The sequence below is a fragment of the Plecotus auritus genome (assembly GCF_963455305.1).
Source record: "Plecotus auritus genome assembly, chromosome: 10".
NCBI classification, from domain to species: domain Eukaryota; kingdom Metazoa; phylum Chordata; class Mammalia; order Chiroptera; family Vespertilionidae; genus Plecotus; species Plecotus auritus.
Window position 1 is genome coordinate 8914290 of NC_137785.1, and position 24658 is coordinate 8938947.

At 43.0% G+C, this 24658-nt stretch overlaps 1 protein-coding gene across 1 annotated transcript; it reads right to left on the bottom strand.

Moving 5' to 3' along the window:
* Positions 1–8592: 8592 nt before the first annotated feature.
* On the bottom strand, positions 8593–23148 carry LOC308236432 (uncharacterized protein). Its single transcript, XM_080646107.1, has 3 exons — positions 22857–23148; positions 21903–22029; positions 8593–13434 (listed from the first exon to the last, which is right to left on the bottom strand). The coding sequence occupies exons 1-3, from the start codon at positions 22887–22889 to the stop codon at positions 10862–10864; spliced, it is 2733 nt and encodes a 910-aa protein (XP_080502233.1). The 5' UTR covers positions 22890–23148; the 3' UTR covers positions 8593–10861.
* Between the last annotated feature and the right edge of the window lie 1510 nt (positions 23149–24658).

The following is a 24658-nucleotide window of genomic DNA, read 5'->3' on the forward strand; positions in this document are numbered from 1 at the left end:
CATCTCACACCAGTCATAATGGCTATCATCAACAAATCAACAAACAACAAGTGCTGGTGAGGACGCGGAGAAAAAGAAAACCTCCTGCACTGCTGGTGGGAATGCAGACTGGTGCAGCCACTTGGAAGACAGTATGAAGCTTCCTCAAAAAGTTAAAAATGAGCCAAAACCGGTTTGGCTCAGTGGATAGAGCGTCAGCCTGCGGACTGAAAGGTCCCAGGTTCGATTCCGGTCAAGGGCATGTAACTTAGTTGCGGGCACATCCCCAGTAGGAGGTGTGCAAGAGGCAGCTGATCAATGTTTCTCTCTCATCGATGTTTCTGACTATCTATCCCTCTTCCTTCCTCTCTGTAAAAAATCAATAAAATATATATTTAAAAAAAAAAATAAAAAAAAAAAAGTTAAAAATGGAACTCGCATATAACCCAGTCATCCCACTACTAGGACTACACCCCAAGAAACCAGAAACACCAATCAGAAAGGAGATATGCACCCCTATGTTCATAGCAGCAAAATTTACAACAGCTAAGATTCGGAATCAACGTAAGTGCCAATCAGCAGATGAGTGGATTACAAAACTGTGGTACATCTACCCAATAAAATACTACACTGCTATAAAAAAGAAGGAACTTACCATTTGCAATAGCATGGATGGAACTGCAGAGCATTATGCTAAGCGAAATAAGTCAGTTGGAGAACGATAAATATCACATGATCTCACTCATAGGTGGGATATAATTTTCAACATAATTTGATGAACAAGAATAGATCCAGAGACAAATGGCAGGGCAGGGGGGTTAAAGAGCAACGAAAGAACTTATATGCATGCATATTAGCATAACCAATGGATACAGACATGCGGCAGTGGGGTTTGCCTAGCGTGGGAATGACTGAGGGGGGAGGGTAAGCAGAAAAAAAGAGGACATATGTAGAACTTTAGATAATAAATAAATAAGAAGATAAACCATTAAAAAAAATGGGAAAGGACTTAATCAGACACTTTTTCAAAGAGGACATACAGAAGACCAGGAGACATATGAAAACATGCTCTAAGTCACTAATCATCTGAGAGATGCAAATCAAAACGACAATGAAATACCATCTCACACCTGTCAGGATGGCTATCATCAAATATTTGACAAACAACAAGTGCTTGAGAGGATGTAGAGAAAAACGGACCCTTGTGAATGGAAGGTGGGAATGCAGACAGGTGAAGCCACTGTCAAAAATAGTATGGAGTTTCCTCAAAAAATTAAAAATGGAGCTCCCATTTGACCCAGTAACCCACTTCTAGGAATATACCCCAAGAAATCAGAAACACCAATGAGAAAGGACATAAGTAACCCTATGTTCATAGCAGCACAATTTACAATAGCTAAGATTTAGAAACAGCCTAAGTGCCCATCAGCAGATGAGTGGATTAAAAAACTGTGGTACAGCCCTAACCGGTTTGGATTAGTGGCTAGAGCGTCGTCCTGCAGACTCAGGGTCCCAGGTGCAATTACAGTCAAGGGCATGTACCTTAGTTGCGGGCACATCCCCAGTAGGGGACAGCTGAATCGATGTTTCTCTCTCATCGATGTTTCTAACTCTCTATCCCTCTCTTTTCCTCTCTGTAAAGAATTAATAAAATATATTAAAAAACAACAACTGTGGTACATCTACACAATGGAATACTACGCTGCTGAAAACAAGAAGGAACTCTTACCATTTGCAACAGCATGGATGGACCTGGAGAGCATTATGCTAAGCGAAATAAGCCAGTCGGAGAAAGATAAATATCACAGGATCTCACTCATTTGTGATTAATGGGGGAAAGAGGACACATATGTAATACAATGTGTAATACTTTAAACAATAAAGAATTTTAAAAAAAGAAATATGTTGAAAATATTCATAGTACACAAGGCAATCTACAGATTAAATGCAATCCTAAAGATATTTTACAAAGAAATGAAAAGAGAATCTTGAAATGTATGAAATTAAAAAACTTGTATAGCAAAAAATAAAATAAAATAAAATAAATAAAAGTGAGTGAAAACAAAGCTGGTGGCATCACACTGCCTGACGTCAATTTATTACAATGAGAAAGCGAGCAAACAGGTGTTGCTAGAGAAACACAGACACATATCAACAGAACAGAACAGAAAACACAGAAATAAAACCAGGCACATCCTTTCAAGCAATCTTTGTCAAAGCAGCAAGGCACAGAAGTAGGGAAGGATAGTTTCTTCAATGAATGGTGCTGCTGAAATCAATACTCACATGTAAACACAACAATACTGGACACCACTGATAAAATGTAACTCAACCTGCAGGACAGAATTGAATGTGAGCGTTAAAACTGAAAACTCCTCAGGACAACCGAGAGAAAAAGTTTTCGATGTTTGTTTTGGACAGGATTTTCTGAATGTGACACCAACCACAACACAAAATAGACAAAATAAACAGTCCACACTGCAACAAATGAAGAAAAATAGCGTCTACACAGCACAATAGCAATAAACAAAATGAAATGAAAGGCAATCAAGAGAATGGAAGAAAATACTTGCAAATTATATGAAGGAATCGCTTGGAGAGACTGTAGATTCTGTTCTGATCAGCATAATAAAGCGAAAATTGCGATATAGACAGAAATTCACACAAATAGATGGAGTTCCCAGGAAATAATAAAGGTATGTTAATACCATAGTGCAGGCTAATAACAATGCAATGACTGTCTCAAAAGCAAACTTAATATAACTTCAGTACAAATACATTATTCTAAGCACTAGTAACAAGCATCTGAGCTTGCTAGAAACGTGGTGGCACTAGACCTACTGAAGGAAGGGTTGTCAAAAACATGGATTTTGAAGAATAGCGGGTGTGAATTTTGAAGAATAGCAAAGTGCAATAAAGCACATGCAAAAATATGTGTTCCTGTATGTCATAAGCAATTAATATGTAAAATATAAAAGGTAGTCAAAAGAATGTATTATATAAAATACAGTTATAAACAAGAATAAGGATATAGAAACAATTCTTCAAAAACTATGTACAAAAGACCAACAGGAATATAGAAAATGCTTTCCTCCCTGATCAAGGCGGAATCCCTCAGGCTTCCTGCAACACTACCAACCACAAGGCCTTCCCTGTGAACTTAGTACAGCGGGGAGAATTGGGACTTCAGGAATAGAGGGAGCAGTGGAAACAGACCAACCCTCCCCAGGACACCAACTACCCAGGAAACTGGAAAATCAAGCAGAACCACAGTCTACATGGGAGGACACAGCACACCCTGGGAGATGGGGCCTGGGAAATGGCAAAGCCAAATCCAAGTCACTGGTGAGAGTGAGGGTCTTACCCAGCGAGGATACAAGTTCAAAGTTCTCCAGCATCACATTCAGGTACAGCTGTCTCTGACCCTCATCAAGGAGGCTCCATTCCTCCCTGGAGAAGAACAGGGCAATGTCCTCAAAGGTCACTCCAACCTGTCAGAATGGAGACAATTGAAACCAGAGCTGTCTCCCTGAGAACCCCCACTCCTACTCCTTACACATCTTCCCCCCCTCAACCTCCTCCAGGGCACGCGGTTAGTGTGGACACCAGGCCCTAATGCCAGTGCAGGCTGCTCTCTCATCACAGTCCCATTACTCACTGGGATTGCCCTCAGCAGAACAGCTGGGTTGGGTGGGAAGGATTGGGGGAGGGGAGGGGAGAGAGCAATGCCATTGAAGGTCTGGGCGATGCCTGCAGGGCCCCAGCCTTCCTGCCAAGCAATACCACCACAGTCTCCTAGATCATGCCTCCAAGACAAAGCCAAGCCTGGGTTTATGCTTCACCTTTAAGTCCCCACACCAGGTCCCGGGGACCATCAGCTCACACTTCCTCCAGATGTGCACACCACTGGGTAATGTCCAACTCCTTCCCATCTTCAGACCCAGGTTCACTCCCTCAGCTCTGCCCCCTTCCTGCTCCAATGCCACTGGGTCTCGCTGGACTCACCCATGAACTTGGCACATGGCATGTAGAGAGCTTGTCTTCCAGCCGGGTCCAGGACCACCCCAGGCCTCTGATGGACCCCACAGCCGGGAAAGCCCCAATGAGGCTGTGACGTCCTCCCTGCAGCCTCTGATCTGTCCGCCAATCCTCACAGCCCACATCCTCAGGGGAACCTCAGATGCAGTCACCCCTGTCCTCTCTGCCCTGCACTGGCTGTGTCCTCAGAAGCCACAACACTCCTCTCTCCCCTCCGCCTTCCTCACGGTCCTCCACGAGGGACTGAGCTGAGGACGTGACAGGCGCCAGCACCCGGGCGGAGAGGAACTCACCTCAGCGAAACTCCTCAGCGCGGGCGCCGCCATTGCACTCTGTGGGCCGAGCGGGGCGGGAGCAGCGTGAGAAGCTGCTGCCCAGGGAATGGCGGTCCCTGTCCGAGGCCTGGCGTGGGTCCACGTAGCGACTGGGAGCTTCAATCCCAAGTGTGAGCTGTGAGCACCCTGCAGGCTCCCACCACGGGCTGTGAGGCGGGGAGCACCACTCTCCTGCCTTCTCCTGGACTCTGAGACCAGGAACTCCTGACCGCCTGAGGCGGACCGGAGAGAACACTAAACCCGCCAGGAGGACTAGTCCCGCCCACAGAAATGGACAAAGGAAACTGCCTTTTCTCAGCCCCCATTGGCTCAGCCTGCTGTCATTCCATACAACGCCTTCTGGGTAATGTAGTTTCTACGCTCCAGGTCGGGAATTCTGCATTTCCTCAGCTGACTCCGGGATTGTATTTAGGGTCAAATAGCCCAAGAACACACCAGGTATACTCAGGGCCCTCTAGCGCCTTCAGGGGAGGTGATGTCTGGGGAAAGTGTGTTTCTCCTGCACCTGCGTGGCTGGTTTTGCATATCTTTCTTCAGGACCTGCTCTTTCTGAATGGCAGGCATTGTTTCTTCATTCAGGACTTTTGGCTGTGTCTCCTTCAGGCCAACTGTAGCTTGTTGCCCAAGTCTCTAACTCTTTTCTAACTCCACCTAACCTGCCTCCACTGAATCCATTGTACAGTTAATGTCAATAAACAGACACTCATTCTTAAGAGCATCTGCTTCTGATGCCATCCGAAGTGTCAGCTCTGCCTGGGCTGCAGAGTGGATAAGATGGCCAAGAGACATGTGAGAAGATTCTTAAAGTCACAGATCAACAGAGAGATGCAAATTAAAGCAACACTTAGGTATCACCCCACCACTGTCAGAATGGCTGCCATCAGCAAATCAACAAAGGACAAGTGCTGGGGAGGATGTGGAAAAAGGGAACCCTAGTACACTGCTGGTAGGAATGCAAACTGGCACAGCCATTATGGAAACCAGTATGGCCTTTCCTCAAGAAATTTAGTATGAAACTGCCATTTGAGCCAGTGATTCCACTTCTAGGAATATTTCCTAAGAAACCTCGAACAATGAGATAGAATGTATATGCCGTTATGTTCATAGCAGCACAATTTTCAATAGCAAAGATGTGGAAACAGCCCAAGTGTCCATCAATAGATGAGTGGATTAAAAAGCTGTGACACAGCCCTAGGCGGTTTGGCTCAGTGACTAGAGCGTCACCCTGCACACTGAAGGGTCCCAGGTTTGGTTCAGGCCAACAGCACATGCCCAGGTTGCAGGCTTGATTTCCAGTAGGGACTGCACAGGAGGCAGCCAATCAATGATTTTCCCCCCATCATTGATGTTTCTCTCTCTCTCTCTCCCTTTCATTCGTCTCTGAAATCAATAAAAATATATATATTTTAAAAAACCTGTGGAACATTTATACCATGGAGTACTATGCATCAGTAAAAAAGAAGAATCTTTACCCTTTCAGACAGCAAGGAGGGACCTGGAGAGCAGCATGCTAAGTGAAATAAGTCAGTCAGAGAAAGACAGTATCACTTACTCTCACTCATATATGGAATCTAATTAACAAAATAAAGTGCTCAATGGAGTGGATTTAGAGACATGGAAGCATGGAACCCAGGGCAGAATCTCAAAGGGAAGGAATGAGAGGGGAAAAAAAAAAAAAAGAAGAAGAAGGAAAAACAGCTTCAGGTGAGTATTAAACACACACACACACACACACACACACACACACACACACACAAACACACACAGTAAAAACAGTCATCTGAGCATTGAGCATTTTCTTCTGTTCTCTGAGGCAATGGGAAAGCACTAACTTGCTGTGTTCTGGGTCTGCTCTAAATTTGTGTTTATAAATCGGTCTTCAGTCAGTTGAGTCCCTGGAAATGCTGATACCTCTCCATGTAACTTTCTCCTGCTTCACATGAAACAATTGATTTTGGTGATGTTGTAAGAAATGTCCAAACCTGGAGAGAAGTTTTCTAAGGTTATTTGAACCAAGTCTATGACATTTGCCAGGAAGGAAAATAACAACAGTTTGAGTAATGCTCGGGAGAAGGGCAGTTTTGCACCTTTTTTATACATTAGACTCAAAGGAAAAGACATAAGGGGGTTACATGACATTCACTGGTGATAAACTGGGGGGAGAGCTAAGGAGCAAAACCTCTGAGATTGGATAAAAAGGAAAACACATAGACATAAACTTCTTTTTAAGTTTATTGATTAGTTCATAGTTAATATTTATCCCAATATCAATAATAATTGGGGCTCTGTGGTCTTCTGTGTTGGGAGATTGTGCTCATAGGAGTCTGTGATACAGAGATGTCCCTGAAAATCCAAAGGTATGTTATCCCAGATGCAAAAAGACAACAGACAGGCTCAATAAAGTAAAATGTGCCCTTTGCAAAACAAAACAAAACAAAGGCTAGGACATAACTACCAAAGTGACTAGGTTTTATTTCAAAGCATCTTATATGGTTATTTTTAGCCAATGAGTTTGCAAGATTGGATATGCCATGCCAGGCTCCTTGAGCTTGCTAGGTTTACTGTGTGCCATCATTTTTGTCCATACTGGGGAGTTAGAGCCTGTGGGTTGAGGAGGAAATTCAATGAGTGGTTTATTAACTCTGGGACCCATTGCTGACGTCCTCCTGAACACAATGCTCCCAGTATTGCTGGTGTCCCTTTATTTGGTCTCCTAGAAGGAGTCACTCTTCCAGTCAATAAATCCTTAGGTTCTAAATGTGGTGGAGGTATTTGTAAAGACAAGAAAAATGTCTTTCTTTTTCGGTGATGTGGCCTTCCACAATTTATAAGAAGCACCTGCTAATTAATCCCCAAGATTGTTGGCTCCTCTAATTCAAACAGCTCCTCTGTTTACACCACTGAACAAGATAAGCTACTCTCAAGGCTACAGTATTACATAGCACTGCCTGGGCTGCAGTGTAGATAATATGGCCGAGCCCTAACAGGTTTGGCTCAGTGGATAGAGCATCGGCCTGTGGACTGAAAGGTCCCAGTAGGGCATGTACCTTGGTTGCGGGCACATCCCCAGTAGGTGTGCAGGAGGCAGCTGATCAATGTTTCTCTCTCATCGATGTTTCTAACTCTTTATCCCTCTCCCTTCCTCTCTGTAAAATATCAATAAAATATATTTAAAAAGAAAAGATGGCCGAGAGTTAGAAACATCAATGAGAGAGAAACATCGATTAGCTGCCTCCTGCACACCCCCCACTGGGGATATGCCCAAAACCAAGGTACATGCCCTTGACTGGAATCGAACCTGGGACCCTTTAGTCTGCAGGCCAACGCTCTATCCACTGAGCTAAACCAGTTAGGGCACACTTTAACTTTTAAGGGAAGTTAACTCAAACACTTTTTAACTTTTCTAACATTCTTTAAGCATTTTTTAAGCATTTCTATATTTTACTACAACAATCCTAAGAAACCTGAAACAATCAAATAGAAAGGATGCACCCCTCTGTTCATAGCAGCACAATTTACAACAGCAAAGATGTGGAAACTGCCCACGTACCCACTAGTGGATGAGTGGATAAAAAACTATGGTACATTTATACCCTAGAATACTATGCAGCTGTAAAAATGAAGAATCTCTTACCTTCTTTACATGGGATCACACCCAACCAACTGAACCACAACATCCATGATGATATATTCAGCTTAGACCACAATGTTCTAATCTTTGTAAATTTAAACATTCAAATACTCAACTATTCAGATTATGGACTCAATTTTTTTTTTTTTTTTGCTATAACATTTTTTTTCTTACTATATTTTTATTGATTTCAGAGAGGAAGGGAGAGGGAGAGAGAAACATCAATGATGAGAGAGAATCACTGACCGGCTGCCTCCTGCACGCCCCCTACTGGGGACCGAGCCCGCAACCCAGGCATGTGCCTTTGACTGGAATCAAACCCGCGACCCTTCAGTCCGCAGGCTGACGCTCTATCCACTGAGCCAAGCCAGCTAGGGCTGGACTCAATTTTTGACAAAGGTAAATAAATCTTATATCCATATAAAGAATTATACAGAAATGTTTATCCAACTTTTTCAGAAATAACCTAATATTCATAAAAGTGGATAAGCTATTGGTGATATATTCAAAGGTAAGAATATTTATCAGAAAAAAAAATGAATTACTAATATATCTTTAATGAAACTCCGAGTATTTATGAAACATAAATTAAAGCAGTAAAATACTTAGAAAAAGCAAAGTACTTTATTCAAATGGAATGGAAATCCACAGTTACTAGGAAAGCTGTAAAGAACGGGGTCAGATTATAAGAGGACATGAAGCAATTACACAGTGAAAGATACGGACACCATTATGACTATAATGACGGTTTCAGCTTTATGCATACATGAAAATTTACGGAAAACTATACTAAACATGTATTTTACTCATTATAGCTTTCAAAAATGTTTCAAGATTTAAAAATATGTAAATTGAAATATATTGGAAAAATAGGTTTGGCAAATCTATATTCAACCCACCTTCTTATGCCCTCTGGGCGAGAATATCGCCTCAGTGACAGAAAATGTAACAAGCAATAAAGAACTTTCACCCTGCCCTAACTGGTTTGGCTCAGTGGACAGAGCGTTGGACTGCGGACTCAAGGGTCCCAGGTTCGATTCCAGTCAAGGGCATGTACCATGGTTGTGGGCACATCCCCAGTGGGGTTGTGCAGGAGGCAGATGATTGATGTTTCTCTCTCATCGATGTTTCTAACTCTCTATCCCTCTCCCTTCCTCTCTGTAAAAAAAAAAAAATCAATAAAATATATTAAAAAAAAAAAAAGAACTTTCACCCAAAACAACAAGAATGCTGGCTGAATAACACGAGCCACATCCCTAAACTACAGACACCCTTTGCCTTTCTCCTTCCTTTTCTGCCAGTGCACCAATAGCTCTGAGGTGAACATCTGAGAGGGTACAGGAAGCCACAAACCTCTTGATTATATTCAATGACAACGACTGTGTCCACAGAAGATAAACATGCCTAGAGATCCTCAGATCTGTGCACACACTGCTCCTGTAGTCTTTTTCTCAGAAACATTCCTGGATGCAGGTTTAGAGGAGGAACACTCCATCTGATGGGCTGCAGTCCCCTCTAAAACTTGTTAGCTCAGTGTTTCTGCACTGAAAGGGTTTCCCCTAACTGCGATGGTCCTCCAATCAGTGACCATCACCCATGGAATTGTAGGCATTAGGGCACATGGCCTCTGCAAGACCTAAGCAAGAGATTCCCTAAAGCCCTGACCGGTTTGGCTCAGTGGATGGAGCGTCAGCCTGCGGACTGAAAGGTCCCAGGTTCGATTCCGGTCAAGGGCATGTACCTTGTTTGCGGGCACATCCCCAGTAGACGGTGTGCAGGAGGCAGGTGATTGATGTTTCTCTCTCATCTATGGTTCTAACTCTCTCTCTCCCTTACTCTCTCTGTAAAATGAATAAAATATATTTTTTTTTTTAAAAAGAGAGACTCTCTTCAAGGTATGAGCATCCCTTGCAAACAAACAAAAAAAATTCATGCTGCCAAAAGATATACTTGTGGTTGTCACAGGTACCCCCTCTGTGGAGTGATCTCTGTGTCTCAAAGAATCCATCTTCACATGAGGACTACAGAGGTCAAATTGTTTCCTAGGATAATGATGGGCAGCAATGTAAATTTGGAAAACACTGCTGAGCTAATTTCTGCACTATGCTGTTCCCTGAAAAGCAAAGAATGTGTGAGACCCCATAAAAGTTGTTCACCTCATCATGCTTGGAGAGCCCACATCTCCTTATAAGATAACCCACAGAATAAATAGAATACCCAAGTATCAAGAAACCTTAGGAAAAAGCCTTCATTATTTTACAAACCAAAGAGACATGAGATTGGCAATTCTGGCATTAATGACTTCTGCACTCAACCAAACCATCACAGCCATGTAGGGAAAGTGTGACCTTGAGAATGACAGTCCCTCTGCAATACTATGCTTTCTGGGCCAACACTAATCAGTCCTACATGCCAACTGGTGAAAGGGAAAACAACTAAGAACAAAGGGCTCAGGTATTCCTAACTTTCTTGAACAAATTAGACAAGAGTTACCTTCCCTGGGAACATGAGGATGGTGATTGATGCCATCTGTATGGGCCTTACTTCAGGTGAAATACTTTCAGCAACAGAAATATGCAGTGACATAGATCTTATAAATTCGGCAACAAGTCTCTGTATATTGGAAAGTGCAACATAGATACATATGGTTCCAACATAAAAACAAACACAACAGCAAAAACACTAATGGGGAGTTTACATAATGTGGGTGATTAACTGTATGAGATAAAATTCAGACACAAGGCCCTTCACAAAATTTCTTTTACTATTGTTAAGTCCTAATTAAGAAACTACATTTCTTATACATCTAAGAAATTTCTCACATTTGGACTCATATGTGCAGAGCAAATTTAGATTTTTGGCTGAGAGATATCTCACGTTAATTGCACTCATAATGGTTTTCTAATTTGTGAACTCTCTGATGATATTGGAGACCACTGTTACTTTTGAAAGATTTCCCACATTCACCGCATTTATAAGAATTTTCTCCAGTATGAACTTTCTGATGACGACGAAGAGCACTGCTCCAGGTAAAATATTTCCGACATTCACTGCATTGATAAGGCTTTTCTCCATTGTGAACCCTCTGATGATAACGAAGTGTACTGCTAGTGGTAAAAGATTTCCCACATTCACTGCATTGATAAGGCTTTTCTCCTGAGTGAACTCTCTGATGATATTGAAAACCATTGCTACTTGTAAAAGACTTTCCACATTCACTGCATTTATAAGGATTTTCTCCTGTATGAACTCTCTGATGACGACGAAGATCACAGTTCCAGGTAAAAGATGTTCCACAGTCACTGCATTTATAAGGCTTTTCTCCTGTATGAATTCTCTGATGAAAATGAAGCGCATTGCTATTGATAAACGATTTCGAACATTCACTGCATTTATAAGGATTTTCTCCTGTATGAACTCTCTGATGACGACGAAGATCACTGTTCCAGGTAAAAGATGTTCCACAGTCACTGCATTTATAAGGCTTTTCTCCTGTATGAATTCTCTGATGACAATGAAGCGCATTGCTATTGGTAAACGATTTCGAACATTCACTGCATTTATAAGGCTTTTCTCCAGTGTGCAGTCTCTGATGATATTGGAGACCAGAGCACCTTGTAAAAGATTTGCCACATTCACTGCACGTATAAGGCTTTTCTCCTGTATGAAGTCTCTGATGACTACGAAGGTGAGTGCTAGTGGTAAAAGATTTCTCACACTCACTGCATTTATAAGGCTTTTCTCCTGTGTGAACTCTCTGATGTCTACGAAGTTGGTTGCTAGTGGTAAAAGTTTTCCCACATTCACTGCATTGATAAGGCTTTTCTGCTGTGTGAGTTCTCTGATATTGAACACCACTGCTACTTGTAAAAGTCTTTCCACATTCACTGCATTTATACGGATTTTCTCCTGTATGAACTCTTTGATGACAACGAAAGGCAGTCCTCCATTTAAAAGATTTTCCACAGTCACTGCATTTATAAGGCTTTTCTCCTGTATGAACTCTCTGATGACTACGAAGGTGAGTGCTAGTGGTAAAAGATTTCTCACACTCACTGCATTTATAAGGCTTTTCTCCTGTGTGAACTCTCTGATGTCTACGAAGGTCGTTGCTAGTGGTAAAAGTTTTCCCACATTCACTGCATTGATAAGGCTTTTCTGCTGTGTGAGTTCTCTGATATTGAACACCACTGCTACTTGTAAAAGTCTTTCCACATTCACTGCATTTATACGGATTTTCTCCTGTATGAACTCTTTGATGACAACGATGGGCAGTCCTCCATGTAAAAGATTTTCCACAGTCACTGCATTTATAAGGCTTTTCTCCTGTATGAACTCTCTGATGATTATGTACGTGAGAGTTAGTTGTAAAAGCTTTTCCACATTCACTGCACTCATAGGGCCTTTTTCCAGTGTGAACTCTCTGGTGACAATGAAGTTCAGTGCTAGTGATAAAAGACTTTCCACATTCACTGCAGTGATAAGGCCTTTCTCCAGAGTGCAATCTCTGATGACAAGAAATTTTAGTGCTACCGGTGTAAGCTTTTCCACATTTACTACATTTATAAGACTCTTCTACAGTGTGAATTCCATGATGACAATGAAGGTTACTGCTACTCATAAAAGATTTCCCACTCTCATTGTTCTCATAAGGCCGGTACAGTGTGTGAACTCTCTGATCACTATGGAGGGCACTGCTACTTGTAAAAGCTTTTCCACATTCACTGCGCTCATAAGGCCTTTCTCCAGTGTGCAAAGCTTCATTATCACCTAGGCTTTTACTACTGCTAAAAGCTTTCCCATATTCACTGCACTGATAAGGTCTTTCTCCAGTGTGACCTTGCTGTTGATCATGAAAGCTAGAAAATTTGGTTAAATATTTTCCACATTCAGAGCACACAAAACACTGACTTCCTCCATGGACATCCTTTTCCGGAATAAAATTGTGGTTGCAACTAATGTCTTTCTTACATTCTTTTCTGGTGTAATAATTGTTTCTCCTATGAAACATCATCCCACATGTGGAAATAGCATTTAGGCACTCCCTGGAGCTAGCAGCCTTTAGGTGGAGGTGTCCGGACGCAGTAAGGACACCCTGCCCAACATCCCCGCATGTGAAATGATTCTGGGACACGTTGAAATTGCAGCTGTTTGCAAGTGAGATCCTGTCCACACCTGTATTGAAAGTCTTCTCTCTCACATGCTGTTGGTGAACTTTTACACTGAAGAAAAACCGTTTTGTACATCCCCCGCACCTCAACAGTATCTGTCCATATTCCGTTCCCTGCAGCTCAGACAAATGGAAAATGTTTCCGAAGACTAACGCACAACTCTCACAGGGATGGCTCTTCTGGGAAGACAAGGCTGCCTTCGGATTCCTTGCCTGCGACACTCTTACAGAAACGTTCCCTTTAGTGGGTGCATCCACATTCTCTGCTCCACAGCAGCAACCTGAACAAAAGGAAATGCTGGTGAGGTACATGTTGACCTTATAAAAACAGAATATCTTCACCACAAATGTTTATGTGTCATGACTAGGCCTGATTGCATAGAACAATTTTCAAGACAAATGAGGGAGACTCTGAGGAAATACATAGTGTGGCCCCACAAGTCAGTCGATGAGGAAAAGCTCACCAAGAAAGGACAGAAGCACAGGATGGGACACAAAGAAGAGAGGAAGGATCTACTCATTGTTCTTGCACAAATGGCTTCCTCTAGGAGCTTCCATGCAGGCCATGTGAGTCTGTGTGGAATAATTTAAAGCTGCTCAAAGCCATAAAAATTAATTGTATTAGAGCACATGATGTTCAACGTCAATATAATAACACCAGTGCACTCCAAGGTGCTGCAGGCATGGACCCACATTGGAGTGCAGTAAAGAGCGACCTGTGAAAAGGGGCAGAGGTGCAAAGTCCAGAGAGGTTAAGGTTATGCGTGAGGTGGGAAACCAAGTAGAAATGATCACTATTAGAACTGAATAGTAGGCAAAGTATCAACATAAGCACAAACAAGCATAACTGGGTGAGGAATGGGCAACTGGAACCAAACACTGGGTTTCTAGCTATGAATGTAAGAAAGGCCAGCCGAGAATTTCTCCCTAATGACCTCTGACCAAGGCAAGACCGCCTGTGGGTCCTCTGTGTCATTCATAAAGTTGTGTTGCTTCTTTCATGAACAAATGATTCTTCTGCTTAAATTCCATTAGAGCCATTGCATGGGATAAACGATGCAAATCTTCAAAGAAAAACAGAAAAGATGGATGGTCAACACTGTGGTAGAACAACAAAGTGTAAATGAGATCATAGACAAAAGACCTATGTGTGTGACACCCGCAAGATGGCAGGATCAGAGAAATGAGCATCTTTCCCCATCCCAGTGTAAGTAGACAGCTATCCATAAACAAAAACCCCATAGGAAATGGGAATAAGAGTACCTTGAAGACAAACAGCATTCCAGAACACAAATAAAGGAGAACTCTAGAGAAAGGATGACTGGAAAAGACTGGGTGAATAAACATATTTGAAAATTCGTACAGTCAAAAACAAGGGTCAGAGTTACTTCCAGCAGCCACCTTGCTTCTGCTATCATTGACCCTAGAGGCCTATTCTCAAAAAAGATTGGAAATTTTTGTGTTTACACACCACAGAATGGCTTGGCCAGTACGGCTCAGTTGGTTGGAACCTTGTCCTGTGTACCAAAGGGTCGAGGATTGAACTCCCAGGCAAGGCACATATCAGGATGTGGGTTCTATATCCAGTCAGCTTGTGTGCACAAAGCAGCCGATTGATGTTTTTCCCTCACACTGATGTTTCCTTCTCTCCCCCCGCCTCTCTCTCTCTCTCTCTTTCTCTCTCTCTCTCTCATTATTCATTTTTCTATCTCTCCTTCTCTTCCTCTCTGAAATTAATAAAATATATTTTAAAAGTAAATAAATTAAAGAATAAATAAATAGCCCTGGCCCATGTCACTAAGTGCTGAGAGTGCCTGTCTGTACACAGGAAGGTCATGCTTTCCATTCCCAGTAAAGGGCAGGTACATGGCTTTCAGGTCTGATCCCGACTCTTGGAGCAGGCACCGGTGGGAGGCAATCAATTGATGTTTCTTTCTCTCTCTCTGCCTCTCCTCTATCTCCCTTTCCCTTACTCTCTCTCTCTAAGAAGAAAACAATCAATGGAAAAAATAATCTCACTATTCAGGTGAAGATAAAAGAAGAATAAAGTATTGAATTTAGAAAAGTTAAGGGAGAGGAGATCCAAGATGGCGGTGTAGGCAAAGGCCTATACTCGCTGCTTCCCACAACCACATCACAATTACAACTAAATTACTGAACAACCATCAGCCAGAACTGATGGAAAGCTAGCTACAACGAAGTCTAACGACTAGAGAAGTAAAGAAGAAAGCACACTGAGATGGTAGGAGGTATTAAGACACGGAAGGTGCTGGTCCTGTACCCACGGGGGCCACTTTTTTAATTGGGAGGGAGGTTGTCTCTGCAGAGGTCACGCGGAGGAGGAAGAGGTCCCAGTACAACACCAGACACCCAGGGTTCAAGAACTGGGAAAAAAAGTCCCTACTGGCAGTAAGAACTTCGGTCTGTAAACACCAGTGCAGACTGCGGCTGAGTGATACAGAGCCTGCAGGAGATGTAGCAGCTCTTCATATAATACAAGCACTACCAAATGAACTGACAGGATCCCCCTTCCTTGGAGCTGCAGTACCAGAGGAGTTCCAGTACCAGGGGAGGCTCGGGAGGGCAGGGCGCTAGCGGGGAACCAAGACACATATGAGGAGACGCTGGACTGACTGGCATCGGGGCAGGAACTCAAGAGAGGCTTTCTTCCACACATAGGTGCTCTCAGGGATCATTGCTCCTATGCTTAGACCTCCCAGTTGCAGGGCTGACTGGCAGGCATTTCTGTTTCCTCTGCCCTAGTGATTCCCTGAGACCTCACTCCATCCACTTTACAACCCCACCCAAGCTGTGTGCAGCAGCTTTTGTATATACATGGCCTGTCCTTGTCAGGCTAAAACCTGTCAAACAAGATGAAGTGGGGTCAGGGAGCCCCAACTATCAATAAAAGGTCCAAGACACAGCAACAGGACTAAGATTCCTTGCTTCACAGCTGGGCCTCATCGGGGCACTTCCAAATCCCAAACAAAGAGGAGAATCTGCCCATCTCTCTGTAGATCCGGCTTGGTGGCCAAAGGAAGTGGCTGACTTTACACCTCCCTGGAGACCCAAGAGCCAGTGTACACAGTGGTCAGTGTCACACCACACCAGCTTACAACTCTTCACATCCATAAGCCACACACTCAAGGGGCAGACTCACTGAGCACCAAAGCCCCACTGAAGCAAGTCCTGCTCCACAGGGGTGTCTCCTGCACAGCAGCTCTCCCACTTGGTTGCAATGGCCCCGAGAGATGCTAAAATCCGCAACAAAATTCTGGCAAATCGGATCCAGCATTACATTAGAAAGGTCATACATACAACATGACCAAGTGGGATTTATTCCGGGGATTCAAGGATGGTACAATATCCGTAAAACAATAAATATGATACATCACATAAACAAACTGAAAGACAAAAATCAAATAACCATATCAATTGATGCAGAAAAAACATTTGACAAAATCCAACACCCTTTCGTGATAAAAACTGTCAGCAGCCCTAGCCAGTTTGGCTCAGTGGATAGAGCATCGACCTGCGGACGAAAGGATGCCAGGTTCGATTCCGGCCAAGGGCACATGCCCAGGTTTCGGGCTTGGTCCCCAGTAGAGGGCGTGCAGGAGACAGCTGATCAATGATTCTCTCTCATCATTAATGTTTCGATCTGTCTCTTCATCTCTCTTCCGCTCTGAAATCAATAAATTAAAAAAAAAAAACTTTCAGCAAAGTGAGAGTACAGAGATCATACCTCAAAATAAAAAAAGCCTTTTATGACAAACCTACAGCCAACATCACACTGAATGGGCAAAAACTAAAACCATTTTCCCTAAGAACAGGAACAAGACAGGGATGCCCACTTTCACCACTCCTGTTTGAGATAATACTGGAAGTGCTAGCCATAGCGATCAGACAAGAAGAAATGAAAGGCCTCCAAATTGGAAAGAATAAGTAAAACTGTCATTATTCGCAGATGATATGATATTGTACATAGAAAACCCTAAGGACTGTATCGAAAAACTACTAAATATAGGTGAAACCGGTTTGGCTCAGTGGATAGAGCGTCAGCCTGCGGACTGAAGGGTCCCAGGTTCGATTCTGGTCAAGGGCATGTACCTTGATTGCGGGCACATCCCCAGTGGGAGGTGTGCAGGAGGCAGCTGATCGATGTTTCTCTCTCATCGATGTTTCTAGCTCTCTATCCCTCTCCCTTCCTCTCTGTAAAATATCAATAAAATATATTTAAAAAAAAAACAACTACTAAATATAATAAATGCTTTCAGCAATGTAGCAGGATACAAAATTAACACCCAGGAATCTATGGCTTTTTTATACACCAATAATCAACTCACAGAAAGATAAACAAGCAAACAAACAAACAATACTATCTACAATTGCAACAAAAATATCAGGATACCCAAGAATAAACTTAACTAAGGGGCTAAAATACCTGTACTCCCAAAACTACAGGAAGTTGAAAAAAGATTTTGGAGAAGATATAAACAAATCGAAAAATATACCGTGTTCATGGATTGGTGGAATCAACATCGTTAAAATGTCCCTACTATCCAAAGCAATCTAGAGATTCAATGCAATTCCCATTAAGATACCAACGGCATATTTCAAAGACCTAGAACAAACTCTCAAAAAAATCATATGGAATAAAACAAATAAAAAGAAAAACAACCAAACACCGTAGCAATCTTGAGAAAGAAGAACAAAGTTGGAGGGATCACTATACCAGATACCAACCGATAGTACAAAAATGCCTGGTACTGGTACAACAACAGACACATAGAACCATGCAATAGAACAGAGAACCCAGAAATCGGCCCAAGCCATTATGCTCAACATTTGACAACGGAGGCAACAGCATACAATGCAGGCAAGACAGTCTCTTCAATAAATGGTGTTGGGAAAATTGGACAGATACATGCATAAAATGAAACTAGACCAAAAACTTATATCATATACAAATATAAACTCAAAATAGATAAAGGACTTAAATATAACATGGGAAACCATACAAATCTTAGAAGAATCCACAGGCAGCAAAATATCAGACATATGTCCTAGCAATATCATTATCGATACAGCTCTGAGGGCAATGGAAAGTAAGGAAAATATAAACAAATGGCACTACATCAAAATAAAAAGCTTCTGCACAGCAAAAGAAACCATCAACAAAACAACAAGAAAGACCACTGCATGGGAGAATGTATTTGCCAATTACATTTCAGATAAAGGTTTCTTCTCCAAAATTTACAGAGAACTCATACAACTTAACAAAAGGAAGATAAATGATCCAATCAAGAAATAGGCAAAGGACTGCATCAGACACTTGCTTGCAAAACGACAATGCAAATCATAGGAGACACCCCTATGGAGCAGGACTTGCTTCATCTCACACCAGTCATAATGGCTATCATCAACAAATCAATAAACAACAAGTGCTGGTGAGGACGCGGAGAAAAAGGAAACCTCCTGCACTGCTGGTGGGAATGCAGACTGGTGCAGCCACTTGGAAGACACTATGAAGTTTCCCCAAAAAGTTAAAAATGAGCCAAAACCGGTTTGGCTCAGTGGATAGAGCGTCAGCCTGCGGACTGAAAGGTCCCAGGTTCGATTCCGGTCAAGGGCATGTAACTTGGTTGCGGGCACATCCCCAGTAGGAGGTGTGCAAGAGGCAGCTGATCGATGTTTCTCTCTCATTGATGTTTCTGACTATCTATCCCTCTTCCTTCCTCTCTGTAAAAAATCAATAAAATATATATTTAAAAAAAAAATAAAAAAAAAAAAGTTAAAAATGGAACTCCCATATAACCCAGTCATCCTACTACTAGGACTACACCCAAAGAAACCAGAAACACCAATCAGAAAGGAGATATGCACCCCTATGTTCATAGCAGCAAAATTTACAACAGCTAAGATTTGGAAACAGCGTAAGTGCCAATCAGCAGATGAGTGGATTAAAAAACTGTGGTACATCTACCCAATGGAATACTACACTGCTATAAAAAAGAAGGAACTTACCATTTGCAATAGCATGGATGGAACTGGAGAGCATTATGCTAAGCGAAATAAGTCAGTTGGAGAACGATAAATATCACATGATCTCACTCATAGGTGGGATATAATTTTCAACATAATTTGATGAACAAGAATAGATCCAGAGACAAATGGCAGGGCAGGGGGGTTAAAGAGCAACGAAAGAACTTGTATGCATGCATATTAGCATAACCAATGGATGCAGACATGTGGCAGTGGGGTTTGCCTAGCGTGGGAATGACTGAGGGGGGGAGGATAAGCAGAAAAAAAGAGGACATATGTAGAACTTTAGATAATAAATAAATAAGAAGATAAACCATTAAAAAAAATGGGAAAGGACTTAATCAGACTCTTTTTCAAAGAGGACATACAGAAGGCCAAGAGACATAAGAAAACATGCTCTAAGTCACTAATCATCTGAGAGATGCAAATCAAAACGACAATGAAATACCATCTCACACCTGTCAGGATGGCTATCATCAACTATTTGACAAACGACAAGTGCTTCAGAGGATGTAGAGAAAAAGGGACCCTTGTGAATGGAAGGTGGGAATGCAGACAGGTGAAGCCACTGTCAAAAACAGTATGGAGTTTCCTCAAAAAATTAAAAATGGAGCTCCCATTTGACCCAGTAACCCACTTCTAGGAATATACCCCAAGAAATCAGAAACACCAATGAGAAAGGACATATGCACCCCTATGTTCATAGCAGCACAATTTACAATAGCTAAGATTTAGAAACAGCCTAAGTGCCCATCAGCAGATGAGTGGATTAAAAAACTGAGGTACAGCCCTAACCGGTTAGGATTAGTGGCTAGAGCGTCGTCCTGCAGACTCAGGGACCCAGGTGCAATTACAGTCAAGGGCATGTACCTTAGTTGCGGGCACATCCCCAGTAGGGGGTATGCAGGAGACAGCTGAATCGATGTTTCTCTCCCATCATTGTTTCTAACTCTCTATCCCTCTCTTTTCCTCTCTGTAAAAAATTAATAAAATATATTAAAAAACAACAACTGTGGTACATCTACACAATGGAATACTACGCTGCTGAAAACAAGAAGGAACTCTTACCATTTGCAACAGCATGGATGAACATGGAGAGAATTATGCTAAGTGAAATAAGCCAGTCGGAGAAAGAGAAATATCACATGATCTCACTCATTTGTGATTAATGGGGGAAAGAGGACACATATGTAATACAACGTGTAATACTTTAAACAATAAAGAATTTTTAAAAAAGAAATATGTTGAAAATATTCATAGTACACAAGGCAATCTACAGATTAAATGCAATCCTAAAGATATTTTACAAAGAAATGAAAAGAGAATCTTGAAATGTATGAAATTAAAAAACTCGTATAGCAAAAAATAAAATAAAATAAAATAAATAAAAGTGAGTGAAAACAAAGCTGGTGGCATCACACTGCCTGACGTCAATTTATTACAAAGAGAAAGGGAGCATACAGGTGTTGCTAGAGAAACACAGACACATACATCAACAGAACAGAACAGAAAACACAGAAATAAAACCAGGCACATCCTTTCAAGTAATCTTTGTCAAAGCAGCAAGGCACAGATGTAGGGAAGGATAGTTTCTTCAATGAATGGTGCTGCTCAAATCAATACTCACATGTAAACACAACAATACTGGACACCACTGATAAAATGTAACTCAACCTGCAGGACAGAATTGAATGTGAGCATTAAAACTGAAAACTCCTCAGGACAACCGAGAGAAAAAGTTTTGGAGGTTTGTTTTGGACAGGATTTTCTGAATGTGACACCAACCACAACACAAAATAGACAAAATAAACAGTCCACACTGCAACAAATGAAGAAAAATAGCGCCTACACAGCACAATAGCAATAAACAAAATGAAATGAAAGGCAATCAAGAGAATGGAAGAAAATACTTGCAAATTATATGAAGGAATCGCTTGGAGAGACTGTAGAATCTGTTCTGATCAGCATAATAAAGCGAAAATTGTGATATAGACAGAAATTCACACAAATAGATGGAGTTCCCCGGGAATAATAAAGGAATGTTAATACCATAGTGCAGGCCAATAACAATGCAATGACTGTCTCAAAGCAAACTCCATATAACTTCATTACAAATACATTATTCTAAGCACTAGTAACAAGCATCTGAGCTTGCTAGAAACATGGTGGCACTAGACCTGCTGAAAAAAGGGTTGTCAAAAACATGGATTTTGAAGAATAGCGGGTGTGAATTTTGAAGAATAGCAAAGTGCAATAAAGCACATGCAAAAATATGTGTTCCTCTATGTCATAAGCAATTAATATGTAAAATATAAAAGGTAGTCAAAAGAATGTATTATATAAAATACAGTTATAAACAAGAATAAGGATATAGAAACAATTTTTCAAAAACTATGTACAAAAGACCAACAGGAATATAGAAAATGCTTTCCTCACTGATCAAGGCGGAATCTCTCAGGCTTCCTGCAACACTACCAACCACAAGTCCTTCCCTGTGAACGTAGTACAGCGGGGAGAATTGGGACTTCAGGAATAGAGGGAGCAGCGGAAACAGACCAACCCTCCCCAGGACAGCAACTACCCAGGAAACTGGAAAATCAAGCAGAACCACAGTCTACAGGGGAGGACACAGCACACCCTGGGAGATGGGGCCTGGGAAATGGCAAAGCCAAATCCAAGTCACTGGTGAGAGTGAGGGTCTTACCCAGCGAGGATACAAGTTCAAAGTTCTCCAGCATCACATTCAGGTACAGCTGTCTCTGACCCTCATCAAGGAGGCTCCATTCCTCCCTGGAGAAGTACAGGGCAATGTCCTCAAAGGTCACGCCAACCTGTCAGAATGCAGACAACTGAAACCAGAGCTGTCTCCCTGAGAACCCCCACTCCTACTCCTTACACACCTTCCCCCCCTCAACCTCCTCCAGGGCACCCGGTTAGTGTGGACACCAGGCCCTAATGCCAGTGCAGGCTGCTCTCTCATCACAGTCCCATTACTCACTGGGATTGCCCTCAGCAGAGCAGCTGGGTTGGGTGGGAAGGATGGGGGGAGGGGAGGGGAGAGAGCAATGCCATTGAAGCTCTGGGCGATGCCTGCAGGGCCCCAGCCTTCCTGCCAAGCAATTCCACTGCCATCTCCTAGATCATGCCTCCAAGACAAAGCCAAGACTGGGTTTATGCTTCGCCTTTAAGTCCCGCGGACCATCAGCTCACCCTTCCTCCAGATGTGCACACCACTGGGTAATCTTTAACCCCTTCCCATCTTCAGACCCAGGTTCACTCCCTCAGCTCTGCCCCCTTCCTGCTCCAATGCCACTGGGTCTCGCTGGACTCCCCCATGAACTTGGCACATGGCATGTAGAGAGCTTGTCTTCCAGCCGGGTCCAGGACCACCCCAGGCCTCTGATGGACCCCACAGCCGGGAAAGCCCCAATGAGTCTGTGACGTCCTCCCTGCAGCCTCTGATCTGTCCGCCAATCCTCACAGCCCACACCCTCAGGGGAACCTCAGATGCAGTCACCCCTGTCCTCTCTGCCCTGCACTGGCTGTGTCCTCAGAAGCCACAACACTCCTCTCTCCCCTCCGCCTTCCTCACGGTCCTCCACGCGGGACTGAGCTGAGGACGTGACAGGCGCCAGCACCCGGGCGGACAGGAACTCACCTCAGCGAAACTCCTCAGCGGGGGCGCCGCCATTGCACTCTGTGGGCCGAGCGGGGCGGGAGCAGCGGGAGAGGCTGCTGCCCAGGGAATGGCGGTCTCTGTCCGAGGCCTGGCGTGGGTCCACGTAGCGACTGGGAGCTTCAATCCCAAGTGTGAGCTGTGATCACCCTGCAGGCTCCCGCCATGGGCTGTGAGGCGGGGAACACCACTCTCCTGCCTTCTCCACTGGACTCTGCGACCAGGAACTCCTGACCGCCTGAGGCGGACCTGAGAGAACACGAACACCCGCCAGGAGGACAAGTCCCGCCCACAGAAATGGACAAAGGAAACTGCCTTTTCTCAGCCCCCATTGGCTCAGCCTGCTGTCATTCCATACAACACCTTCTGGGTAATGTAGTTTCTACGCTCCAGGTCGGGAATTCTGCATTTCCTCAGCTGACTCCAGGACTGGATTTAGGGGCAAATAGCCCAAGAACACACCAAGTGTACTCAGGGCCCTCTAGCGCCTTCAGGGGAGGTGATGTCTGGGGCAAGTGTGTTTCTCCTGCACCTGCGTGGCTGGTTTTGCATATCTTTCTTCAGGACCTGCTCTTTCTGAATGGCAGGCATTGTTTCTTCATTCAGGACTTTTGGCTGTGTCTCCAGGACAAAGGTAGCTTGTTGCTCAAGTCTCTAACTCTTTTCTAACTCGATCTAACCTGCCTCCACTGAATCCATTGTACAGTTAATGTCAATAAACAGACACTCATTCTTAAGAGCATCTGCTTCTGATGCCATCCGAAGTGTCAGCTCTGCCTGGGCTGCAGAGTGGATAAGATGGACAAGACACATGTGAGAAGATTCTTAAAGTCACAGATCACCAGAGAGATGCAAATTAAAGCAACACTTAGGTATCACCCCACCACTGTCAGAATGGCTGCCATCAGCAAATCAACAAAGGACAAGTGCTGGGGAGGATGTGGAAAAAGGGAACCCTAGTGCACTGCTGGTGGGAATGCAAACTGGCACAGCCATTATGGAAACCAGTATGGCCTTTCCTCAAGAAATTTAGTATGAAACTGCCATTTGATCCAGTGATTCCACTTCTAGGAATATTTCCTAAGAAACCTCGAACAATGAGATAGAATGTATATGCCGTTATGTTCATAGCAGCACAATTTTCAATGGCAAAGATGTGGAAACAGCCCAAGTGTCCATCAATAGATGAGTGGATTAAAAAGCTGTGACACAGCCCTAGGCGGTTTGGCTCAGTGGCTAGAGCGTCACCCTGCACTCTGAAGGGTCCCAGGTTTGGTTCAGGCCAACAGCACATGCCCAGGTTGCAGGCTTGATTTCCAGTAGGGACTGCACAGGAGGCAGCCAATCAATGATTTTCCCGCCATCATTGATATTTCTCTCTTTCTCTCCCTCTCGTTCGTCTCTGAAATCAATAAAAATATATATATTTTAAAAAACCTGTGGAACATTTATACCAAGGAATACTATGCATCAGTAAAAAAGAAGAATCTTTACCCTTTCAGACAGCAAGGAGGGACCTGGAGAGCAGCATGCTAAGTGAAATAAGTCCGTCAGAGAAAGACAAGTATCACTTACTCTCACTCATATATGGAATCTAATTAACAAAATAAAGTGCTCAATGGAGTGGATTTAGACACATGGAAGCATGGAACCCAGGGCAGAATCTCAAAGGGAAGGAATGAGAGGGTAAAAAAAAAAAAAAAAAAAGGAAAAACAGCCTCAGGTGAGTATTAAACACACACACACGCACACACACACAGTAAAAACAGTCATCTGAGCATTGA

What these genes read in the sequence shown, in the direction of transcription:
- LOC308236432 (XM_080646107.1), bottom strand. Translation starts at nt 22,889, where the DNA reads ATGGCGGCGCCCCCGCTGAGGAGTTTCGCTGAG. An exon ending in CGCTGAGGAGTTTCGCTGAG is followed by an intron (nt 22,030 to 22,856) that starts GTGAGTTCCTGT and finishes GCATTCTGACAG; the next exon opens with GTTGGCGTGACCTTTGAGGA. An exon ending in TGAACTTGTATCCTCGCTGG is followed by an intron (nt 13,435 to 21,902) that starts GTAAGACCCTCA and finishes CCTTTTGTTCAG; the next exon opens with GTTGCTGCTGTGGAGCAGAG.